We start from the raw sequence: 21,872 nt of genomic DNA on the forward strand, positions 1-21,872 counted from the left end.
ACGATTAACTCATTCAGAATTTCACAACAAAATCCCGACGAATAACGCAGTGAATATTAAAGTTCATTATTCGAATATTAATTATCATTAACAAATGGATGTCAGAATTAATTTGTGCAAGTCATTTCACAAGAAAACGGCAGAATGGCGTCCTGCGAGGTTTCTCGCCCTCTGGGTATAATGGTAACGAGTTCCGTACCCACTTCTCGTACGAAAGTATAGCCCGTGCCCGCTCATCAATCGATATTGTTTTTCAAGGTCCAGCATTTCTATAAGAGAAAAATCAAAGCGCGGGCAGCGCTGGGATCACCATTTGAAATGTGTATTAAGTATTAACTCTGCGGTACATGGTTAGTTTTCCTCCTTACGATCCTCCTTGGCAAGAGTAGAGAAATTTTTTCGGTTTTATTCCATGCCCATTAACATGCATAAATGACAAGAAATAAAATCCAATGTTTACTGCACATTTGCACCGATCGCAGAAGTAAAAAAACAAGTTCTCTCCGTATTTGCGCCGGCGTTTGAGGCGGGGCAAGGTATAGCGCCAAACTAGTCGACCAAAAAAATCGTTCAAATTTTTTTTTTAAACACCCTCCGCGGACTTGTACCCGCCTACATTCCTATCTTTATCTATTACTTCATTAAGTCTGTTCACACGGACCACGATATTCTTTGCTTATTCTTTTACGTCACCATGCAAATACATGTCGTTTCCCCTTTCTTTCAAAAGATCCTTTCAAACTTGTTAGCGATCGGGAGACCCAGCGCGGTTACCAATGAGAGAAAGAACACGAATAATATGCACGAATTCTAAGAGGGAGATTTAAATTGATTAGTTGGGAGAGCGTTGTTCGACACATATAATCGTTTTTTTTACCACTATTATACCATTGATAACAACGTAAAAATGAATTTATATAGCGAATACTATCGGTTTCAATTTAGACCGTACTCTTTAATCTAAAAATGAGTGAATTTGAAACCACAGACAACTGATGTTTGATCGCGAACACATTTTTCGCTTGATTCATCAGAATACTGATTGGTTGCGTTAAATTTCACATTTTTAGAGAGAATACATAATTCTTAATGAAAAAAAGTTGTCTGTTTACATACTTGTGTTACCGCAATCTGATTGATAATTTAGTCTCTCAGGTGTAACCTACACACTCCGCACGGTTAACTCATCCAGAATATCAAAACAAAATGCCGACGAATCACGCAGTGAATAATAAAGTTCATTATTCGAATATTAATTATCATTAACAAATGGATATCAGAATTAATTTCTGCAAGTCATTTCACGAGAAAATAGCAGAATGGTGTCATGCGAGGCTTCTCGCCCTTACGAAAGTATAGCCCGTGCCCGCTCATCAATCGATATTGTTTTTCAAGGTCCAGCATTTCAATAAGAGAAAAATCGAAGCGCTGGCAGCGCTGGGGTCACCATTTGAAATGTGCATTATTCTGCGGTGAATCCCGTGAATGGTTAGTTTTACTCCTCACAGTCCTCCTTGGCAAGAGTAGAGTAATTTGTTCGGTTTTATTCCATGCCCATTAACATGCACAAATGACAAGAAATAAAATCCAATGTGAACTAGTCGACAAAAAAACCGTTCAAAAACTGTTTTTACAACACACTCCGCGGACTTGTACCCGCCTACATTCCTATCTTTATCTATGATTTCATTAACCGGACCGCGATTTTCTTTGCTTTTCTTTTACGTCACTATGCAATTATGTCGTTTACCCCTATTTTCAAAAGAACCTTTCAAACTTTGTTAGTGATTGTGTTACGGGAGAACCCGGCGCGGTTACCAGTAATGAGAGAAAGAACACGAATAATCTGTACGATTTCTAGGTGAAAATGTTGAATTAATTGGTTCGGATAGCGTTGATCGACATAATTAACCGATTTTATTTCCACTACAGCACTACTGGTGATAATGAAAAGAAACTAGTTATATTCTGAATGATTTTAATCTTTGATTCAGACGTTGTTCAACAATTAATGATTAAGATATCATCGTTATCCATATAAGATGAAAGGATATCCATGGGGTGATGTGATAGTACCCAATGGTGTATTCCGTGATAATCTTTAGGATACGAAGTATCGGAATGCAATTGGTATAGAACTCGGCAACTTAAACTAATCAAAAACTAACAAAATCTTTATGGCAATGTGACAACTGAAGTTCGAGTGACATTTTAGACTCTCAGGTGTAACCAACATACTCTGCACGATTAACTCATTCGGAATGTCACAATTAATTCCCGACGCATCGCACAGTGAATATTAAAGTTCATTATACGAATATTAATTATCATTAACAAATAGATGTCAGAATTAATTTGTGCAAGTCATTTCACGAGAAAACACCAGAATGGTGTCATGCGAGGCTTCTCGCCCTCTGGGTATCATCGTAACGAGTACTGTACACTTCCCGTCATTACGAATGTATAGCCCCCCGCTCATCGATCGATATTGTTTTTCAAGGCCCAGCATTTCTATAAAAGTAAAATCGAAGCGCGGGCAGCGCTGGGGGTGCGGGTTGTCGATAAGATCTCAAGGATCAATTTTTTTGAGGTCGTGCCTACGTGCAACTCGCTCAACGGTCTATGGCAGCCCAGATTGCGCCACAACAGCTCCGGTATTTCCAAAACGTGTGCAAAGCATAATCTAGTCTTTATTGAGCTGTATGGCTGCTGCTGTACATCACGATTACGTCTTGCATTATTATCTTGGCATCTATAAATGTTCTTATTTCACACACTCCCTGTCCTCCAGCAGCTGCGTGCAGCCAATTGGATTAAAAACAGATCCTTATAATGGTATGAGGGGGATTCCCCCTGGATCATCTGGCTGAAACCGCAGCAGCCAGCTGTGCGTAATATACTTTTGATTCGACTGTTCCCCTTTTTATCACAGGGAAATTCTCATTCATAATAAGCACGTCGAAAAACCAAGAGGGGAAGCTGGATAGTAGGCGGAGTTAGCGGGAACAACTGTGCATCTGCTGAGCTGTATATACGACCAGTTCAGCAGCAGTACAGAAACCATTTGTTTAGTTCGGTGAACCGTATGGCTCAGCGCAGGATAATTCTAGTCATGAGGTGTATGGCCTACGTGAGGCTATGATAGGAGAGCATGGCGCGCTACGTGCACATGTATGCAACCCGTGTATACCGTCAGAGGTGCGTGACGTAAGCCGGCACATTTTTCCCTGCTCTCCGGTTGTCCGTACTATCCTCGGCATAAAGTCATTACAAGCTAGCGCTTTGGCGTAGAACAGAGCATAAGATGAAAAGGAAAAGAACCGGATAAGAGAGAGGAGAAGGTGGTGGTGGGTTCTCCACCAAAGAGACACGACCAGTCAAAGGGAGGTGGGGTGGGGGGAGCAGTATGGATCCTAGTTGGGAAAAGGAGCAATAGAATTACCAGGGAGGATTCGTGTATATAAGAACGTAGGCTTTCAGCTGACGTTCTCCCCCCCGACCACCCCACCAACACCCGCCACGCGTGTAGTATATTCGCCAGAGGACGGCCAAGTCACGTAGACCTTGCGTCGAATGGAAATAAAAGGGGACGGTCGGAGGGTAGACGTTTCCTAACTGTACCGGCAAACCAAGTGCGAAGACCTACCAACCATTTGCCCCCCGAAAAACTAACGCTGAACAACAGCATCCATCCGAGTGTCTTGTGTGATCCCATTGATTAACAAATAAACACCGTAAGTTGATTGCACGCTGAGCTATAACGCGCAGTAGAAGTAGATATATAGATGCTGAGGTGTATCATTCATTGAATACTTTCTAAAAGAATAAAAACAAAATTCGAATATTTCCATAGAGAAAATGAGCCGATTCCTGAAATTCCTGAATTTTGGACGCACTGGAAAGATCCACCCTGAGGTAAAAGCCAATCTCAAACTTTTCAATTAGTTTCAATCAGTTGGAATTAGCTCGTCGCCCTTATCTTTTTCGTTGCGATGTAATACTGGCAAGAACACTTTTATGTGAGGAGGGTTGCAAACACACGACACACCCCGCAACTTCCGTACTACTACACACCCGCAGTTCAGACACTAACACAAACACAAGAGAAAATCGATGAAATTAAGCTCCTATTCTTTCACGTCGAACCGAGTGAGGATTTGTCGCCTAATCTTTTTTTCCTGAATGCAGACGTTACCCGAAATTGACTCTTGTTTTCATCCCTGTCGTTTTGATGACGTCTGCTACTCTTCTAACGTCTTAAACAGTCCGGAATTTAAATCCGCGCGGCGGAGCTTTTGACTTGTGCGCCTTCTTTTGGGTGGGGTCGAGCAACCTCTGGCGGAGTGAGAGGCTTGAGGTTACACTGTATACTACTCCGCTTTTCATACAACCCCCCCGCCGGTCCTCACGGACTCGTGAGCGCGCATCAGAGGGTCCAATACACACCCACAGATACACACACACACAGACACACGGACAGAGAGAGTGTATAGTGCTGCTCTGAAGTCTTATTTACCTTTTTCCTGTGTGTTCCTTTGGCGCGGTCCTCTATACTGAGACTAGCGAGCTACTCAGTGAGCTCCAAAAGTCACAGAGAACTGCAATCATCTGCAGTGTGTGTGTGTGTGTGTGTGTGTGTGCGGAATATCGGGTTGGAGGGTGGGGGGGGGGGAGTAGGCCGGGTCGATACAATACCAACACAATCCCAGCGTGAAATCCCACCCAAAGTATTCGTCGCCGGGTGGTGGGAAGATGGGAGGGGATTTTCGAAAATTGCGCGCAGGCGCGCGCGCTAACGGATTTTCCCCCGTCGTAGACGCCATCTAACGAGCATCGCATCAATTGAGCGTGTAAAAAATCCCGCCCGAAAACAGGGGGGAATACCAGATTCATCGATTTTCCACCATCTCTGCCCCACCATGTACGTTAGTACGTCTACGCTAAGACACGAATCGTGAGAGAAGAGGATGTGGCGTGCAGGAGGAGGATCTTTTTTCTTTTTCCCTCCTTTACGGGATGCGACACGATCCCGCCGACGTCGGCAGAAAGGGGAAAAAAATAAAATAAAGGAAGGAAGGATATATAAGATGGGTGGGTGGTTGGTAAGGGAGGTGGGAGGGAAGTGGTTTCTTTTTCGGAGGTGAAAGACGTCACGAGACACGAAGAAATATTATACATACGTGTAGTACGTACGTACGTACATCCATCTCTATAAAGAGGGGCGATTAGAGTAGTAGTGGTACGCGCGTTTAGCGGCTCATAGACATGCATTCCACATCTCAATTGTGAGAAAGGAGAGGAGAAGCCAATGGGAGCTAAGAGAAGAGAGAGAGAATGGGAGACTTTCTCCGCTCCGTGCTGCGCATTGCAATTTCAAATGTACACATAGATCCGACCATGTGGAAAAAAGTTGAAAGGCCAGCGATGAAAAGACATAGAAATCCATCTGATGATGACCCCTGTCAGTCAGTCAGTCAGTTCTTCTTTCTTTCTTTTCTCTTGTCGACGCATCAAAAGTCGTCCGTTCGCCAGGAAAAGATATTGAGGGAGGAATAGACGAGGGTTTTTTCAGTACAAACAAGCGAGTCTTTGCGAGTTCCCAATGTGAAATGAAAGAGGAGGAAAAAGAGAGACAGGCGTATAGACACAAAGAAAAAGAAAAGAGGATGTGTCGATTGTGCAAAAAGGATCCGAGTAGTAGTATGTGAGTGTCTACTGATATCTAACTAAATATATAAGAAGAAACATCTACACAAAATCAAGTATTAAAACGAAACAAAACAAAATCTACCCGTTAATTCAGTGTGTTTTGGTTTATTTGTTATCGTTGTTTTTCGAAATTCATTCGACGACCGAATATATAGAAGATGTTGTTCTTGTTATGCGGTTCAAGTCGAGTAGCTCAAAAGATTTCGCGGGCGTGACTACACTAAACAACGACAGTGTAAAAAATAAAAATAGAGAAAAGAAACATGGGGACAAGGAAGGGCGTGTTGCGTGACCGAGAAGAATATACACCGACACTACACTACTATGCTGTATAGGGCTATGTCTACTACTACTACACCACACACACAGACACACACACAAACATACACACGAAAGAAATCAAGAGAAAAGATACTGGATCAATCAAGAACGTTAAGAAAAAATAGGGAAAAGAAATATTATACTAGAGAGACAAGTCTAGAGATTCTTTCATTATGTGAGAGAGATGCATCGGGTTACACGAGATGTATACCACTCTACTGATAAATTCAATTGATCGTGACACTACAAGAGGAAAACCCATAAAACGAAAAAAAGAACTAGATTTCGTGAAGAGACAAATTTACAGACACACACAAGTAGACTACAGTGGTGCGTTGTTCATCACAATAGGGAAAATGTCTAACAGAAAGAGACTACTAAACTACATGTACTAGTACTGCATATGTCGGGACTGTAGGGTGGCCAGGGGATCGGTGGAAATAGAAGGCAAACACGCTCTTTCATAGTGGGGAAAGAGGGCCAAAAGAAAAAAATACAATAAAAGGAAAAAGGTGAAAAAGAATCAAAATTCCCAAGTGTGTTTGGCCCTGCTGAATGAGGAAGGAACCACCGAAAACTAGGGGGGAAATAAAGAAGAAGAAGAAGCTAAAGTCCATGGGGTTCCCGACGTGAAATATAGAATACTGCAGTGAAGCACACAAGGTTCTTTATCTCTCCAGAGTATATACCGCGGCTTGTGGGAGACGATGGTTTTTTCGGGGGGGTTAATAGTTTAAGGATAGATAGAGAAGAGGAAATATTCTTATTAAAAAAAATCTTTTTGCCGAAAACCATTTTGATGATGATGGCGGAGTGATTTTTTTCTTCCCTCGGGATAGAGAAAGATTTTGAGAAAAACAAATATTTTTTTGGGAGGATAATAGAAATTTTTCATTATCAAATGACGTGTTGTTTTCCTTTTGTCTCGCAGACACGATTAATTATTCGTTCCTTTGCAAGTGTTTGTTTTCCATTTCATATTTCTACTTCCAACGTTAGATCAGCAAGCCTAGTAGAAAAATTCAGTGTTCCAATCCAAATGGACAAATAAAAAAAAAATAAACTGGTAATCAAATCAAGAAATTTGAATGAAATGAAAAAAAAAACAATCAGTTGCAAAAGGGGCTTGGGCGTATCCAACCAATGATTTCTAAAAGAAAATTCAAAAAACGAAAAGAAGTTGTTATTTTTTGTTTGTTTGTTTATACTCGGCCAACGTTTTCAATCGTTTCCAACAATTTTTCCATTGACTTGGTAAGACAGCGATTATTGCTATCGATATGACAAAATGAAATCAAAAACTTTCGGGGGGTGTGTGTTGCTGCTTTTTTATCTTCTCACGCCAGAAAAAAAAATAATAAAAAATAAAATTAGTTTTCTTTCTTAGGTAAGACACCCACCCACAAAAAAACACATGAATAACTTAAATTATCAATAATAATTAAAAGAAAAATCAGGAATGGATTTATCTCTGTAGTAGTCTTCTTTCTTCATCATGTCGTCGTGCGAAGAGTAGAGGGGGGATAGGGGGACTGTTTTTTGTTATTTTGGCACGTTCCGGGGACCCGAAATTTTTCAGAAGAGGATTTAACTGTTGTGTGATGTGAAGAAATGATGGGTCGGAGGAGGAGGTGGTGGCGGCAGGAGCTCTTCTCTTCGTGAATTCAAAAGATTGAATAATAAATCAGCACACGCACACACACACACACGGCAAAATAAACTGAAATGACAATCGAGAAGAGAAAGGATGTTTCCAGTCCTTTTCATTATGTTTTTTTTCTTTTTGTTCCTGCATAGAGAATCATCTTGAAAATGAGGTGGAGTCGTGGGTGGGCGAGGGCGTGATCAAGTGGGCAAACACAAAATTCATGGCGAAGATGGCAACAAAAAAGAAAGGAGGTAGTCGAGGCACACACACACACAATAAAGTGAATTGACGTAACCCAAAAAAAAATAAATGAAGAGCTGCTTGAAAGGGCCAGAGATGAACATACGTATATATAACACACGACTAAATCAATTGTTTTTGTTTGGGATGGGGAATCAGGGGACAACGATCCTAAAATTTCAAAAAGGATCAATTATACTCGATTTTTTCAGGAGCAGGCAAGAACTGAATTGTCCAATTGGCAAGAATTAGAGAAAGGTGGGACTCGGGGGGATGTGACGATCAAGAAACAAAAAAAAATTTATAATGGGAGGCTGAGATCCAACATGTGTAACAAAAAGAGGAGCGACGGATCATTTCATTTCAAACACATTTTTTTTTTCAAGAATTAAATTTTTTCAATTTCAAATTTCAAATCGGTCGCGCGGTACGTTACTCCTCTTTTTCTTGAGGGTCGAGAAAACAAAAAAAAATGTTCCAAAGAAGAGAAACATACAAACAAACAAAACACGGACAAAAACATCTGGCTCGCTCTGCATAGACGATAGAAGTTAAAAACGCATATTGCTCGTTGAATGATTTCTGATTATTTCATTATTAGTATTACTCTCCTTCTTTCTTTTCTGGCTCCATTGACGATTCGGCTCCAATATGACACGTGATATTAAGTAATAAGTGAAAGGACAAAGAGTTTTCTTAAGATATATAGAGGGGGGGGGGAGAGAGGAGGGTATCATAATAAACACCGACACGCAAACAATTTTGAGGAGCTCAAGTGATATTTTCTTTTTCAACTTATTACTTCACTCGTCTCTCCTCGTTTTTCCCTCCACAATTGAACAAGTTACAACAAACAATGTCGTTGTAGGTTTTTTTTTTATGTGGGTGTGGTGCTGGAAGCTCGTTGGTTTCGACAAGAAAATGAGAAAAATGAAAAAATTTGATAAAGGTAAGAAAGAGGAAAAGAACAAGAAAGGGAGAGAGAAAAAAGGTCGTCGATTTCCACACAATTTTTTTCTTTTTTTTAAACTTCTTGCGCCGTCAAGTGAAGGGGGGCAGCTAGACGTACATTCCCATTCCGTAGATTTGGCTCCAGTCGACTCCCTGAAAACTGGACATGTCCACGTTGGCCAGGCTGTATCCTTGGTAGGCGGCCGCCTGTTGTGCGGCTGGAGAAGCGGTCGACATGGCGTGGTGGTGATGATGGTGACCGGAAGAAGCGGCAGCCGCGGCGGCTGCGGCTGCTGCTGCAGCTGCAGCCTGGGCGTTACCCTGGGCAGCGCCGGGTAGTGAATAAGGACTGTAGCGGTAGCTGGCTAATGCCGGATAGCTGGCCAAGAGTTTTCCGTAGCCAGCGGCAGCAGCGGCCGACTGAGCCTGAGCGGCCTGCTGTTGATGGGCCGCAACGGCAGCCTGGACTTGAGCCGCTTGAGCGGCCAAAAACTGCTGGGCGGCTCCCTGTCCGGCAGCCGATTGTTGAACGTGAGCCACTCCCGGAGCCAATCCAGCCACGCCGAGACCATTGAGAAGCACGCTACGTTTGGCAGCCAGGAGGGCCGTTGTGGTCGAGGCCAGAATGGCCTCCTTGGGCTGGGCTTTCTTGCATTCCACCTTCTTGTTCTTGATGGTGTGGTAGTGAATCTCGCAGATGCGATCAACGACGTCCTCGCTCTCGAATGTGACGAATCCGAATCCGCGGTGACGTTTCGTCTGCTGGTCCATCAGCATGACGGCCTCCTCGACGCGTCCAAATTGATTGAAATAGGCCTTGACTTCGTCGGCCGACGTGTCCTGACTGACGCCACCGACGAAGACCTTCTTCGTCTTGGATGAAGGCGTCGCTTTGCCTTTGTTCTTGGGCGTCGCGTGTTTCGGGTCGATCTTCTTGCCGTCGAGCGTGTGCGCAGGGACGGCCAGCACGCGATCCACGCTGCTCGCTTCGGCGAAGGTGATGAAGCCAAAGCCTCGGCTTCTCTGTGATCGATCGATTCATCCACATAGAAAAACCCGCAAAAGAACGAAAGAAAAGAAATTTCAGTATAAATATGGGCCCTCTCAATTGTCGTTTGATTCCGCCGTCCACGTCAAGTTGCTTGTCCCGCTCGCCCCCACTTAGCAGCCCCGATAACCCCTGTGCCCATCCATCCACCCTCTCTCGAGTCCCATTTAGGAATGTTCTTTAACTTGTGAGAGACAGAGAGGAGTTGCCAACCTGAGTGAGAGGATCCTTGAGGACCTGAACGTCGATAATGGTGCCGTACTGGCCAAAGTACTCGCGCAGCTTGTCGGCCGACGTTTGCCAGCTGAGACCGCCCACAAAGAGCTTGTTGTGCGGCAGGTCGGTCGGAGTCGAGCGACCGGAAGAGCTGCTCTGATCCAAGGCCAGTCCGCTCATTCCGACATCCGTTTTCATTCCGCGGCCGGCAGAACCGTTGCTATTGCTATCCATCCCCGTTCTGCATCGACAAGTGTGGCAAAGTCGCACCCACACGTCGTCGTCATCATCACATTTTTGGCACCAATCAAATCGACGAGGGAGAGAGAGAGAGAGAGAGAGTAGGAAAAAACACGGACGGGATGAAAGAGAGAGAGAGAGAAAAAACAAAAAGGTTAGAAAAATAAAAAAAAAAAAGATCGTTAGTCGTTAATCATCCAAACTACAAGGCAAAAATATTCCAATTCATACTGCGCTAGATAGAGAGTGATAGAAAGAAGAGGCTATCAAAAGTATAGACAGATTTTCAACTGTGCGGCCACAACTTTTTGTGTCTATATGGATTCCGGCTTCCGGCTTACAAACACATTTCGGCATCAGCTTTCAGTGCAGGTGGGGGGGGAATAAAGAGAGGGGGTGGTGACTCGTTAAAATTTTCCCTTTGAAAGGTTTCAATTTTCTTTTTGTTTGTTTTTACTAGTGGAGGGTGGGGGAAATGGTAAAACCGGAAGCCGGAAGTAGTCATATGCCGATCTAATGATATAAAGAGATAAGAGAAAGACAACTCGCAACTTCTAGATCGAGACTACGTCATCATCATTAATTGATCTGGATCCAGCAAATAGATAGTGTGATACGAGTAAGCTAGATATGTAAATATGTAGATAATCAACAACAAATTCCAACGGTTAAAACAGGGTGGTAATCAATAAGAGAGCCCCCTAATTCAATTATTATGCAAAGTGCAAGTCACTCGGATTTTGTTGTAAATAAATAACAAATTAAATTCAAAAAAAAAAAGGAAAAAGGCAGGTGTCACACATTATTTTGCCCCGCCCCCAGCATATTTCTGTTCTAAAATTCAGCCGAAAAATAAAGAATTAAAAAAAAGAGAGAGAGATATACACAAGTCGCCGTCCATAGCTTTTTTTGTTTGATATACACGACAGGGGGATGGAGATAGATAGATAGAGCAGGGCTGCTAATTAATCATCATCCAACGTGTTATATAAGATACACACCATGCGGCACTGTCCCAAGGTAATATAGATATACTGTGTCTACTAAATATATATGAGTAAATATAAATAGCTGATGGTAGCTAAGTATCAAGAGTAGCTAATAATTTCGGGGGTTTTTTTCCGACCTTTTTTTCTGTTTTACTCCGATTATAAGAAAATATTATGCGCACTAATTTGTAAGGAAAATAAAAAAAAAAGTTCTTGCTTCCGACATTTAGAGAGGCCACAACCGGTATTAAAAGGGGGCAGGAGGAGGGGAAAGAAAAGACCTTTATATTTAGCGTCCAAAAACATGATTTACTTTGATTAGTCTTGTCTTTTGTCGTTTCTAATAAAGACCACATTCCCAGACAAACAGCACACACAGCACAGCACACACAACTCAAACGAAATCAAAGGGATTGGGATGGTGTGGGTGGATCAGGTGGGGGAGGATTTTTTAAAAAAGAACTACTACTCAATTAATAATAATATCGGGTATCACACACCAGCCATTTTTTGATTATTTCTTTCTCTAAAATAAAACGAAATAAAAAAGGGTGGACGAGGAAGAGGGAATGTAAAAACAAAAGACCCCAAAAATATGCTGCCATGTCAATGAAAAATAAATAGGAACGCTTCTACACGCGTGTTTACAACTGTTACAGAAAAAAATCGCTAAAATCTGCTTGTTTTTTTTGTTTGTTCTAATGAGAGTTGAGAGAGTGAGAAGGAGAGAGAGAGAGAGAGATGTGAAATAACCTGAATATGTGTTTGTTTTTTTCCTTATCAAAAACATTTTATCGATCGGGGATAGGCGGTCCCGCTATTGGGCATCATGGGCATCGCCATAACCGGTGTGTCGAGCTTCTGCATCTACGCGTTGTTCACCAAAAATGACGTCATGTAAGTAATTTATTGACCATTTTTTCATTTTTTTGTTAAGATGAAAATTACTTAAAAAGAAACAATAAGCAAAAGAAAAAAAGAAACAAAAAAGAAGACACTCAAGATTTCCTTTTTGTCTCTTGTCATTATAATCTTTCCTTAACACCGTAATAATAATACTTAAAGATTAAGCTTAAGAGCAATAGAGAGAGAGAGAGAGTAGCAGCACATGACGGCCGACCAGAAAAAAAGTCGGTTGGCGGTCTTATGCGCGTCGTCAATTATTTCGGAATGTAACAAGAGATCAAAAGTTGAGGAAGAAAAAGGAAAAAGGATAACGATAAAAAGAAGCAAATGGGCAGAAGAGGAAAATGGACTTGACATGGCACTGTACCGTTAGGTCGAGCCTTTTCTCCTCTTCGAAACAAGTTAACACAGCACACAAACAAACAACAAAATGCAGGTTAATGACAAGTAAAGAGAAAGCACGTCAATTTCCGATGGTGGACCACTGGCGACTAACTGGAAAAGGCCGGAACGGCCCACCTGGGGGACTCTCGAAATGATACACAAAAAAGGGGATTCAGGATAGAAAAGAGAGGGGGGAACCTGTGCTTGCCTTACAAGGGATTCCCTTCCTACCTTTAGTGCAATTGATTTAAGAATGTATCACTTGGGAATGCTGACGATGGACGGGGCCGAACGGACGGAAGCTCGTTAGAGTCGAGTCTAAGGTTTCCCGTGTCCGGCAGCCGAGTTTGAAATGATCCGGTTAACACGGGATCAGAAATGAAAAAAAAAGAAATATATTTCTCCTACCCCAGCAGTCGACGAAGAAGCCTCACATGTGTCCAGGAGGGGGGGAGCTCAAGAGAAGAACCTCTTTAAATAAGCTATTTTTAATATTTTCTATTAACATAATGAAGCAGATGGGAACGAGTGCAGCGGTACACAGATGGCCCCCAACGATTTTTTGTGGTGGGGGGGATTGAGTTTTTCTGGATCTCGTCAAAAATTGAACTTTCAATCTTTTAATGGAAGCCAATTTATTCTTTTTTTATTTCAGGCTCGATCACCACAGCAAGATTCCACCGTGGGAGAAGAGCATCGACGAACTCAATCCCAAGGTATTAATAATATAAAACACCTCACTCCCTTCGCCTATAATAGAATTACTCAGCTGCATAATTCAGCCAAAAAGATCGGTGGGTTTCGTGAATGTCAAAAAATGGTTCAGTCCCCGTCCATCCATCTCCTCCCATTTGCTTTGATTATCTTTTTTTTTTTATTTTTTAGTTCTCGGTATTCGCGGTTGTAAAGCCAAGAAAGGGGGAAAGAAACAAGAAGGTTAGGTTGAACGATGATTACAGGAGTTAGAAGGGGGGCCCCGACGTGATTGCCGGACCGTGTCATAAAAAGAAACACCCACCCCAACTGCTACCAGACCACAGGTTAACGATCGTGAGTCGTGATGAAAAGCGTGAGTCCTAGGCGTAATTTTCGAAAAAGAGGAATTTTTGTCTATTCTTTTTTCTATTGTTCCGTCGGCGACAGTAACTATAAGACGACACAACAGACAAATGAGACCAAATCGAATTGAGCATTTAGATAACAAAAAAGGGAGCGACGGCGACGACGACGCAGCCGCCGCCGCCCTGTATAAGGCAAAACAATAGTCGTAGCTCGTAGTTGTACACACACATCGACCTTGATCCAGTGTAGACACACACACAATTCTCCCCCCCCCTTCCAGTTTCGCATTGATTATTCCAATCACGAAGAAAGGCATTAAGACATTGAAAATAACAAAAGCTTTAATCAAAACAGCATTAGCAATTCTTCGGCGAAACTACGCAACTAGAGTAGTATAATTTAGAAGTAAAAATAATAATAAGCCCCCTGGAAAACTAACTTTGTGGGACACAAAAGCCAAAGAATCCTTATCGATTTCGAGGGTCATCTGAAATTCTTCCAAGGGCAGAAGACCAGTTTCGTATTTTAAATTATGTCGTGCAAAAGTTGGCCAGCATCATTCCATTGGGCAAGGACGACATATACCTGAGGGTCCCACCATTTTTATTTCTTTTAAAAAACAACAAAAAATAGACTAGTCAAAAAAAGGAAAGAAGAGCCCAGGGAGAGTTATAGAGAGACGAGACTGGAATTATTTATCAGATAACCTCCCTTTAAACAGATGCTCGTCTATGTGTGTATGTTCACGTTCAAAAGCGTCAAAATGTGCTGGAACATAAAGAAGACTGGAGAGAGAAAAGAAAAAAAAAAAAGAGGGGGGAATCAAGATAAAGAAGGGAAACCGTCAAGAGACATCCGAGCCCAGGGTCCAGTGTTAAATTACTGTACAGGGGAGAGCTCACACACACCAAAGGCTTCTCTCTTTTATTTTGTTTCTCCCTTCTTTCCATGTCACCCAGAAGGAAAAATTTCTATTGTGGCTATCCTGGCATGAAAGAAGAAAAGATCCCCCCCCCCTTTCCTCTTGGCCCTGGACAGTATGTAGTAGCACTATAGTAGTAATCGTGGTAGTTAGAAAAGTAGCCGGATACGGATGAAGGGACCGAGACCTCTAGCGGATTTGTTTTCACTCCTCCGACAACCGTAGTGTGTCTCACGCGCAAAAAAAGTTGGTTATAATAGAAAAAAAGGGAGGAGGTACAGCGATGAGCAGAAGAAGAATAATAAGTTTTTTCTTCTTCTTCTTTTGTTATTGTGCTCATTTTCGACGGATTTTCCAGCAGACGGAAAAGACTTTTTCTCTTCCCGTATTTTTTAACGAATTTTCTTTTTTTTTAAGGGGGCAGAAGAAGAGGGGGAGTGAGTTCACGCTCGGCCAGAGAGATAAAGAGCGACAAAAGAGAGAAGAGCATGCCCAGGAGAAGGAGCTTAGATCAGCAAAAGAAAGAGATCTCCCCCCCCTTCCAACTATTCCTCCATCGCAAGCAAATCATTTCACAGTCCGGTCGTCGCACCATTTTCAAGCGTCTTATACACTTTTCTGTATAGTTCCTTGGCTGCTCTATTGATAGATTTTTAATTGAATCCCATCGAAGCGTCTCATCCGGAGTAGTGGAACCCGTTCTTCGTGTTCAACTTGGCGTTAAGAGCAAAGGCCAAAAGACGCGATTCGACCGTCTCTTTTTTTGAGTTCCCCATTTTTCTTCTTCTTTTTTTTCTACCCCACCGGCTGAATCAAGTTCCCTCCTCCCCAATCGATCAAGCGGACAAGATCCTATCGGTGACACACAATGTCAAATCGTTGGCGTCGTTAGCTTGATCGAGTTGCCAGCAGAGCCGACATGTCATCTCAATTTCTCTTCTTTAAATCTCTTCTCTCCCAAATTAATAATTCAACTTTATTTTTCAATCCACACAGATGATGAATCTTCACTCCATTCAGAAATTGAACCCGGAAATCCGCAAACTCAAGGATGAAATCAACAACAGCAGCGAATAAGAGAGAAAAATAAAAATTGCGTACAAGAAAATCATTCTGTCGTCAACCCGGGAATACGATCACTTGATGTTTAGATTTCATTAGATGACAATGTCTCGTAAATGTAATACATTGTGAAATTCCCTTGTTTGTTATCATTCTGGGAAAGCGAATCGATTGTTACTTGGAATGGCGGCGCTCGCTAATGTTGCGTCGATAACCATAGAAAAAAAAGCCAAAAGCTGCGGCGATGGCGGGAGAAATATAACAAGCAGGACACAATTTGAAATTGACGACTAGAACCGGAGAAAAAACGACGACGGACGACGTCAGGGGCACATGATAAGTCGACTTGGGTACACACCAAGGCAAGAAGAAGAAGAAGAGGGAAAGAAATCGATAATGGAATAAATCGATCCGGCTCACTCGGTTGTGCACGGTGGTGTGGAGGAAAAGAAAAAAAATAGAAGAAGAAGAGCGTCTTTGTGTTGTTTCCCTGGATATAATACGTCAGAGCCCGAGTCATAGATCCGTTAATGAGGGAATCATGAAGTTGCTGCACACGAAAAAAAAGGAGTTGGGACAGGACAGGAGAGAGAGGGGGGATCATCGATTAGTGACGAATTAGCATCACCCAGAAGGAGACGACGATTATTAGAGAATGAGATTTCGACTTGACTTCACCCAGTTGGAGATGAAGAAGAAAAATAAAAGACGCAAGGAATTTCGGGTATAGACAGTGCGGAACAGCATCCAGGATCCCTATATAATGGATGGTGATTGGACAAATCTAATCCGGCCTGTTTAGGTTAGCAACGCAAGAGAGGGGACGACTTGAATCGATAATGTCCCTATGAAAGAACAAAATCCTTTACGTGACCCCAAAAAGGAAAGAGAACGATTCCAGGGGTCAGCCGTCTCTCTGTGTGAGTGTAATCTACCTGAGAAGAAGAAGAAGAAGGAGATGGAAGGTTAAGAAAACTTTCACGGGCCGAGAGAATCCAGGTTAAAAGTGTTTGGTCGCTGTAAAATAAATCTCAGGGCTGTCGGGCCATATTCGGGATTTTTCTTTTTGTTTTTTTCCTACGACGACTATCCACTGGCTCCTGAAAGAAAACCTGAGGGTTAACCAACAACAAAAGGGGAGGAAAATGCAGGTCACAACCTAAAAGAATCTGAAACGGGTCGTGATCGAAGATAAAAACCAAAACAAAAAAAATATAAAAGAAAACAAAATTTTCGGTTTGAAGGAAAAAACAACTCGAGAGACAAACACACGGGAGTTTAAAAGGCCACACTGTCTCTCAACTCCCATATCCGGTCAATTGTTTGACCAACTTTGACCGTTTCTAAAAGTAAGTCGAGGAAATTTCCGCATTTCGTGACACCGTGCGTGACTAGACGCCTGTGTCAAAGGTCTCGATATCTTTTCATCTCATTTTTGTTTCCCCTTTTAAAAATTGGGAAAAAGAGAAGAAAAATAAAAAAAAGACTTTTTCTTTTAAAAATAAAAGGGGCACCTGCTGTATATCTTTTGGGAAGTTTAACAACAACAAAAAAGGCGACTAAATTTCTATTAATAGATTTTTCGGGAGAAGCTGCAAAGTTTAGACACAGGGTGGTGTTGCCGTCCATGGAGTGACGTCACTCTCCAGTTGACATGAATTCAAAAAAAGGGAATATATAGTGCGTGTGTGTATGCACACACGATTGGGTGGGGTTAGAGGGGTTGCAGCTGTCGATGAGAGAGACCCCCCCCTCTTTCCTCTAGTTCTCGGTTGTTCTGCATGACAGGACAATGGAAACAAAATCCGCTATGGGGGAGAGAAGAAGCTGGGGTGGCAGAAGAAAAATGTGTGTGTGTACCCTCGAAAACAACAAAGATGGTTGCCATAAAAATGAAGAGCGACTTCTTTGTAGTGTGGCTGTGAATGCAGTAAAATACTTGGCTAGATTGAAAGAGAAAATATTACATTCCACAATTTGCCTTTCAAGGTAAAAAGAACAAGAAATAAAACAAAAGAGACACATGGACAACACAAACAAGGAGCCATGGTCAACTGTTGTTGTCCGTAAATGGAATAAGACACCCGTAATTTATAATTTAAAACATAACAAAAAAGAGAAAACCTGCAGACCGACTCCTTAACCCAATGGATGTAGAGTATTTGTTTTCTTTTTTTTTTTTTAAGAATAGTTTTTTTTTAAATATTTATATAAAAGCTAACACGTAAAAAAGAGAGTGAAAGGTTAGATATATATAATGTCGGTCATGATCAAGATAAAAAAAAGACCCTTGCTTCATTCCATTTCGTTTTTGGGAAGCGATCAAATGTTATACCTGACGGTTGTGAACATGTCGGGCGATGGCGAATTCATCTCGTTTCCGGGCATGAGTCCAGCTGCAACGGCGGCTGCGGCTGCGGCTGCAGCAGCGGCAGCAGCAGCCGATCCTGGCATGTGACCGACGGCCAACTGTCCACCGGCTCCAGTGACAACAGGCATACCTGCCGCTAAGGCAGCAGACAAACCACCGAAATGAGCTGGGAAGATATTGGCGTTACCTACACTCAACATTTTGTTGGCTGTGACGATCGTTTTTCTTTCTTCGAAAAGGGGGGAGATATTGTTTAAGTTTGATTCACTTGGGCCGTTGAATACGATCAACAAAGAAAATGATAATTTTCTTTTTTTTACTTCAGAGAAGAAGCATGTTCAAACAGCTACCCCAGTGTGTGCATGAATCACGTGGTGCGAGGGGGGAATAAGTTGGGAGGAGTGGATAGGTGGAGATGGGGGGGACACACACATGCACAGAGGGGTGAAAAAAAGAAGGGGGGGTTGAGAAGAAGTACTGGGGCTGGGTGGTTGTTACAATGGCGGCTCGGACAACGGCAGCATGGCCGAGAGAAAGAAAATTTTGGGGTGAAACAGCTTTTCCACGCAAAATAGTATAGACCAAACACAAAAAGAGAGTGACAATGGCCACCGGAGAAAAAAACCAAAATTGTTTTCGCACAACAATTTGTGAGAAATCAAAATAATCTCGAAATGGGAAAGCTTGGCGATATCACACACACACCGACACCACAAGACACACTTCTTCAATCTTTTAAACCAGTTTCTTTCTGTTTCTTGCTTCTTCTTGTAAATGATATTTGCCGTAGCCGTAGCAACGCTTGCTATGTTGATATCAAGCCGAGTGAGTAGTGAGATGGAATAAGCAAAACTTTTGTGGGGGAAAAAGTCGAAGTAGAAAGAGACTAACTGACTGACTGACTGACAATTTTTCCTGTAATAACGGCGACCTCACTGCTCGGAATCCTAGCAACGTCTGACCCAACCGTAGAGGAATGGCGCGCGTTTTTGGTTCTTTTCTGAATAGAAAACCTTGCAGGCTGGCGCGCGCAGCAGCACCAGTCACACACATGAAGCCTCAGGGCAGACACAAGGTGGGGAGAGATGGGGGGGTCGTACAGACGTCGACTCCTCCCACACCCACCCCTTTTTTTTTCCACCCCTTGGTACCCTCCAGCCATCAACGCCATCTAGTGATGAAAACACGTCCAGGCCATTTTTCTCCCCACCTAAAAGGGTCAATCACACGCGTGCGTGTCTATATAATACTAGAGGCTATGCTACTACTATGAAAGATGAATATTAAAATATTTAAAACATTTTCTTATTTTTTTAAATGTTCGTTTTACACGTGATGGTTTTTCTAAACTCAGAAGATTGGAGGGGAAAATCTTTGAGGGGTTAGTTTTTGTTTTAATGGCGCTATAGTGTAAAAAGGGTTTAAGGGCGAACCGAAAAATATTTTTTAAATAAAATTAAAATGTTTCCCCCAAGTATTTTTCTGTATAGCCGATGGGGACCATTTCCAGTTTCGTTCGTGAGAGAAAAAAAAGGAAGATAAAAACCTCCCTCGCCCTTTTTTGTATATTCTTTCGTTAATAATATTCGAATCTATAAGGAAGGAATAGAAATATACATCGATCTGCGGGGGGACTCGATAAAGTTTTTCCTATATAGTCACCACATCATCCAGTTGTATATAGTACTTTCAATCCGGCAACATTTTTACTCCTTTTATTATTGCGGCCGTTGGGTTTTTTTTTTTTTTTGTGTGTTGCATTGAGTGGTGCCATTGCCTCAAGGGGTCGCGTGCGGGCCCAGACGCCGGAATTCTCTTATGTGTGTCCCGCCGACGTCTATATATCCCGCGAAATCAGGGAGGAAAATAAGAAAAAAAATCAAAAACTTCTGTTCAAAGAAAAATCCATTTTCTACACGTATATATAACCTCCCCTCTTCTCGTCTTTTTCGCAGTTATAAATGTGTGTGTGTACATGTAGACTTGTGATATCAGTTGATCTCTTTCACAATGCACGCAAGAAGTTTTTCGGGATTGAAAAATATGGAGGATATAACACCCAACAATCAATCGAAATCAAAACTTTTGGCCTCTCTCGACGTTCTTCGTCTTCTATACAACTATTAGACATTCAAAGAAAAGTCTTTAAAGTTATATAACCAACATTTTCTATTCCTATATTTCTCAAAAATAAATCCGGGTCATCCGTCGCTTTCCCCTCCTGGATATTCTAATTTACGCTGGGAATATAATAATATAACCCCATGGGCCTATATAACATCATCACATATGGAGTTGAGATATTTTATATTTCGAAAATGTTTGAGTTGGTAGGCAGCAAGAGATTCCTGCCCCGAAGGAAGAAAAACCTTTTTCGAAAAAAGGTCTTTTATATATGTTCTTTTGTAATAAAAGAAAATCGGAGAGGAAGGGATGTATATAACGCGCAGATGTAAAGGGCAGATGCGAATGAAGAGGGTGACATTCAAAAGTACCGGGCATTTCTATTAGGTTTCCCCCACCGCTCTCTCATATCTCCACACGTGAGTGGGTGTGTAACCCCTATATAGAAATGCCAATAGAATAGAGAAATTCTATACAGTGGGAAAAACTAGACGAGATGAGTGGCTTTCATACTATATAGGTTCTCAGCGGCTACTGGTAGACACATAAGCCGCTCGGACAAATAGAATACAGCGGCGTTTGTATGTACACATCTAGACTCAAAAGGGAGGACCAAAATTGTGTCAAAGGACATTTTGGCCGTTTCATTTCATTCCGTCCCTAGCTGCGAATATATAAGGCGCAAATAATAATAATAATATATATAAAAAGAGAAATACTAAACAAATAACCAGCCGTCTAGTTTTCGTGTGGGTGCAAATAATATAATACACGCGTATATATAACATTCCGTCGTCTCGATCAATCCGCCAAAGAAAAAGAAAATCTTGATATATATGTTATATATAGAGCTGCTATAGCCTAGCTAGCTGCTCTTATTAAAAGAGCGCTATACACCACCAACCAGCATCAGCATCAGGAGCCTTTCTACCGACCGACTTATTGGACATGTTTAGAGCGGTGTGGAGGACGTTATATGGGACGCTCTGGCGTCTATCCTTTTGGGCTATTATAGAATGGGCGGCTATAGGTATATAGTACCATATAGCACATGAGTATATATGTATACCTTATAGTCCTATAGAGAGCAGCTCTTTATATGTAGACACAAGTACTTTCTTTATATTATATCAGCAGACCAGTTTCCTCTCCCACCCACCACTGCTGCCCAACACAATCCCCGCGTCCATTTACCATCGTCCCGCACGACGACCGCGACGACGTCTTAAGTGGGTTCTTCACTTTTTACGGGCCCCAAACCTTTTTTTACGAAGAACCCCCTCCCAATTCTCTCTTTCCCCCCCTTTTTCCACCCGCCGTGTGCGATGATGGTGGAATGGACGGGAAAAAAAAGGTTTGGATCACGCGGGAGCCAATCGGTGCGGTCATTTGACAAGATTTCCTGCTCTTGGTTTTTCTTCTTTTCTTTTATATACCAGCGTATATATGTATCGTCATCATTGATTCCGCGTGAAATGGCAGCATCATATCATCCCAGCAGCCACTTATGCACATGTGATGATGTAGCCAAATTCCATATATTCAAATCGTTTGACTCTATCTCCCCCCAGCAGGTAAATCGATTGCTACTACTAAATTCAAGACGCAAATATAATCGCGCCAAAAAATTCAAAAAAAAAGAAAGAGTGACTTTGATCGATAAACGACACATCCACCTC

General features: G+C 42.1%; 1 protein-coding gene and 1 long non-coding RNA gene across 4 annotated transcripts; one reads left to right on the forward strand and one right to left on the reverse strand.

Moving 5' to 3' along the window:
• Nucleotides 1-3,573: 3,573 nt before the first annotated feature.
• Nucleotides 3,574-15,836, forward strand: LOC124199953. Its single transcript, XR_006877090.1, has 5 exons — nucleotides 3,574-3,734; nucleotides 3,854-3,915; nucleotides 12,171-12,259; nucleotides 13,308-13,368; nucleotides 15,633-15,836. It is a non-coding gene; the product is annotated as an uncharacterized LOC124199953 (long non-coding RNA).
• LOC124199949 (RNA-binding protein Musashi homolog 2-like) lies at nucleotides 5,799-19,045 on the reverse strand. 3 transcript variants are annotated; one of them, XM_046596017.1, is made up of 3 exons: nucleotides 18,034-19,045; nucleotides 10,131-10,374; nucleotides 5,799-9,892 (listed from the first exon to the last, which is right to left on the reverse strand). In XM_046596017.1, exons 1-3 carry the CDS (start codon nucleotides 18,267-18,269, stop codon nucleotides 8,978-8,980), a joined length of 1,395 nt encoding a protein of 464 aa, XP_046451973.1. In that variant the 5' UTR covers nucleotides 18,270-19,045; the 3' UTR covers nucleotides 5,799-8,977. The 3 variants fall into 3 exon arrangements, with proteins under 3 accessions (XP_046451973.1, XP_046451976.1, XP_046451975.1); XM_046596020.1 differs by lacking the exon at nucleotides 18,034-19,045 and adding an exon at nucleotides 12,636-15,636; XM_046596019.1 differs by lacking the exon at nucleotides 18,034-19,045 and adding an exon at nucleotides 12,116-12,231.
• Between the last annotated feature and the right edge of the window lie 2,827 nt (nucleotides 19,046-21,872).

Source organism: Daphnia pulex, chromosome 8 (genome assembly GCF_021134715.1).
Source record: "Daphnia pulex isolate KAP4 chromosome 8, ASM2113471v1".
Lineage (NCBI taxonomy): Eukaryota > Metazoa > Arthropoda > Branchiopoda > Diplostraca > Daphniidae > Daphnia > Daphnia pulex.

What these genes read in the sequence shown, in the direction of transcription:
- LOC124199949 (XM_046596017.1), bottom strand. Translation starts at nt 18,269, where the DNA reads ATGTTGAGTGTAGGTAACGCCAATATCTTCCCAGCTCATTTCGGTGGT. An exon ending in GACATGTTCACAACCGTCAG is followed by an intron (nt 10,375 to 18,033) that starts GTATAACATTTG and finishes TTGTCGATGCAG; the next exon opens with AACGGGGATGGATAGCAATA. An exon ending in TCAAGGATCCTCTCACTCAG is followed by an intron (nt 9,893 to 10,130) that starts GTTGGCAACTCC and finishes GATCGATCACAG; the next exon opens with AGAAGCCGAGGCTTTGGCTT.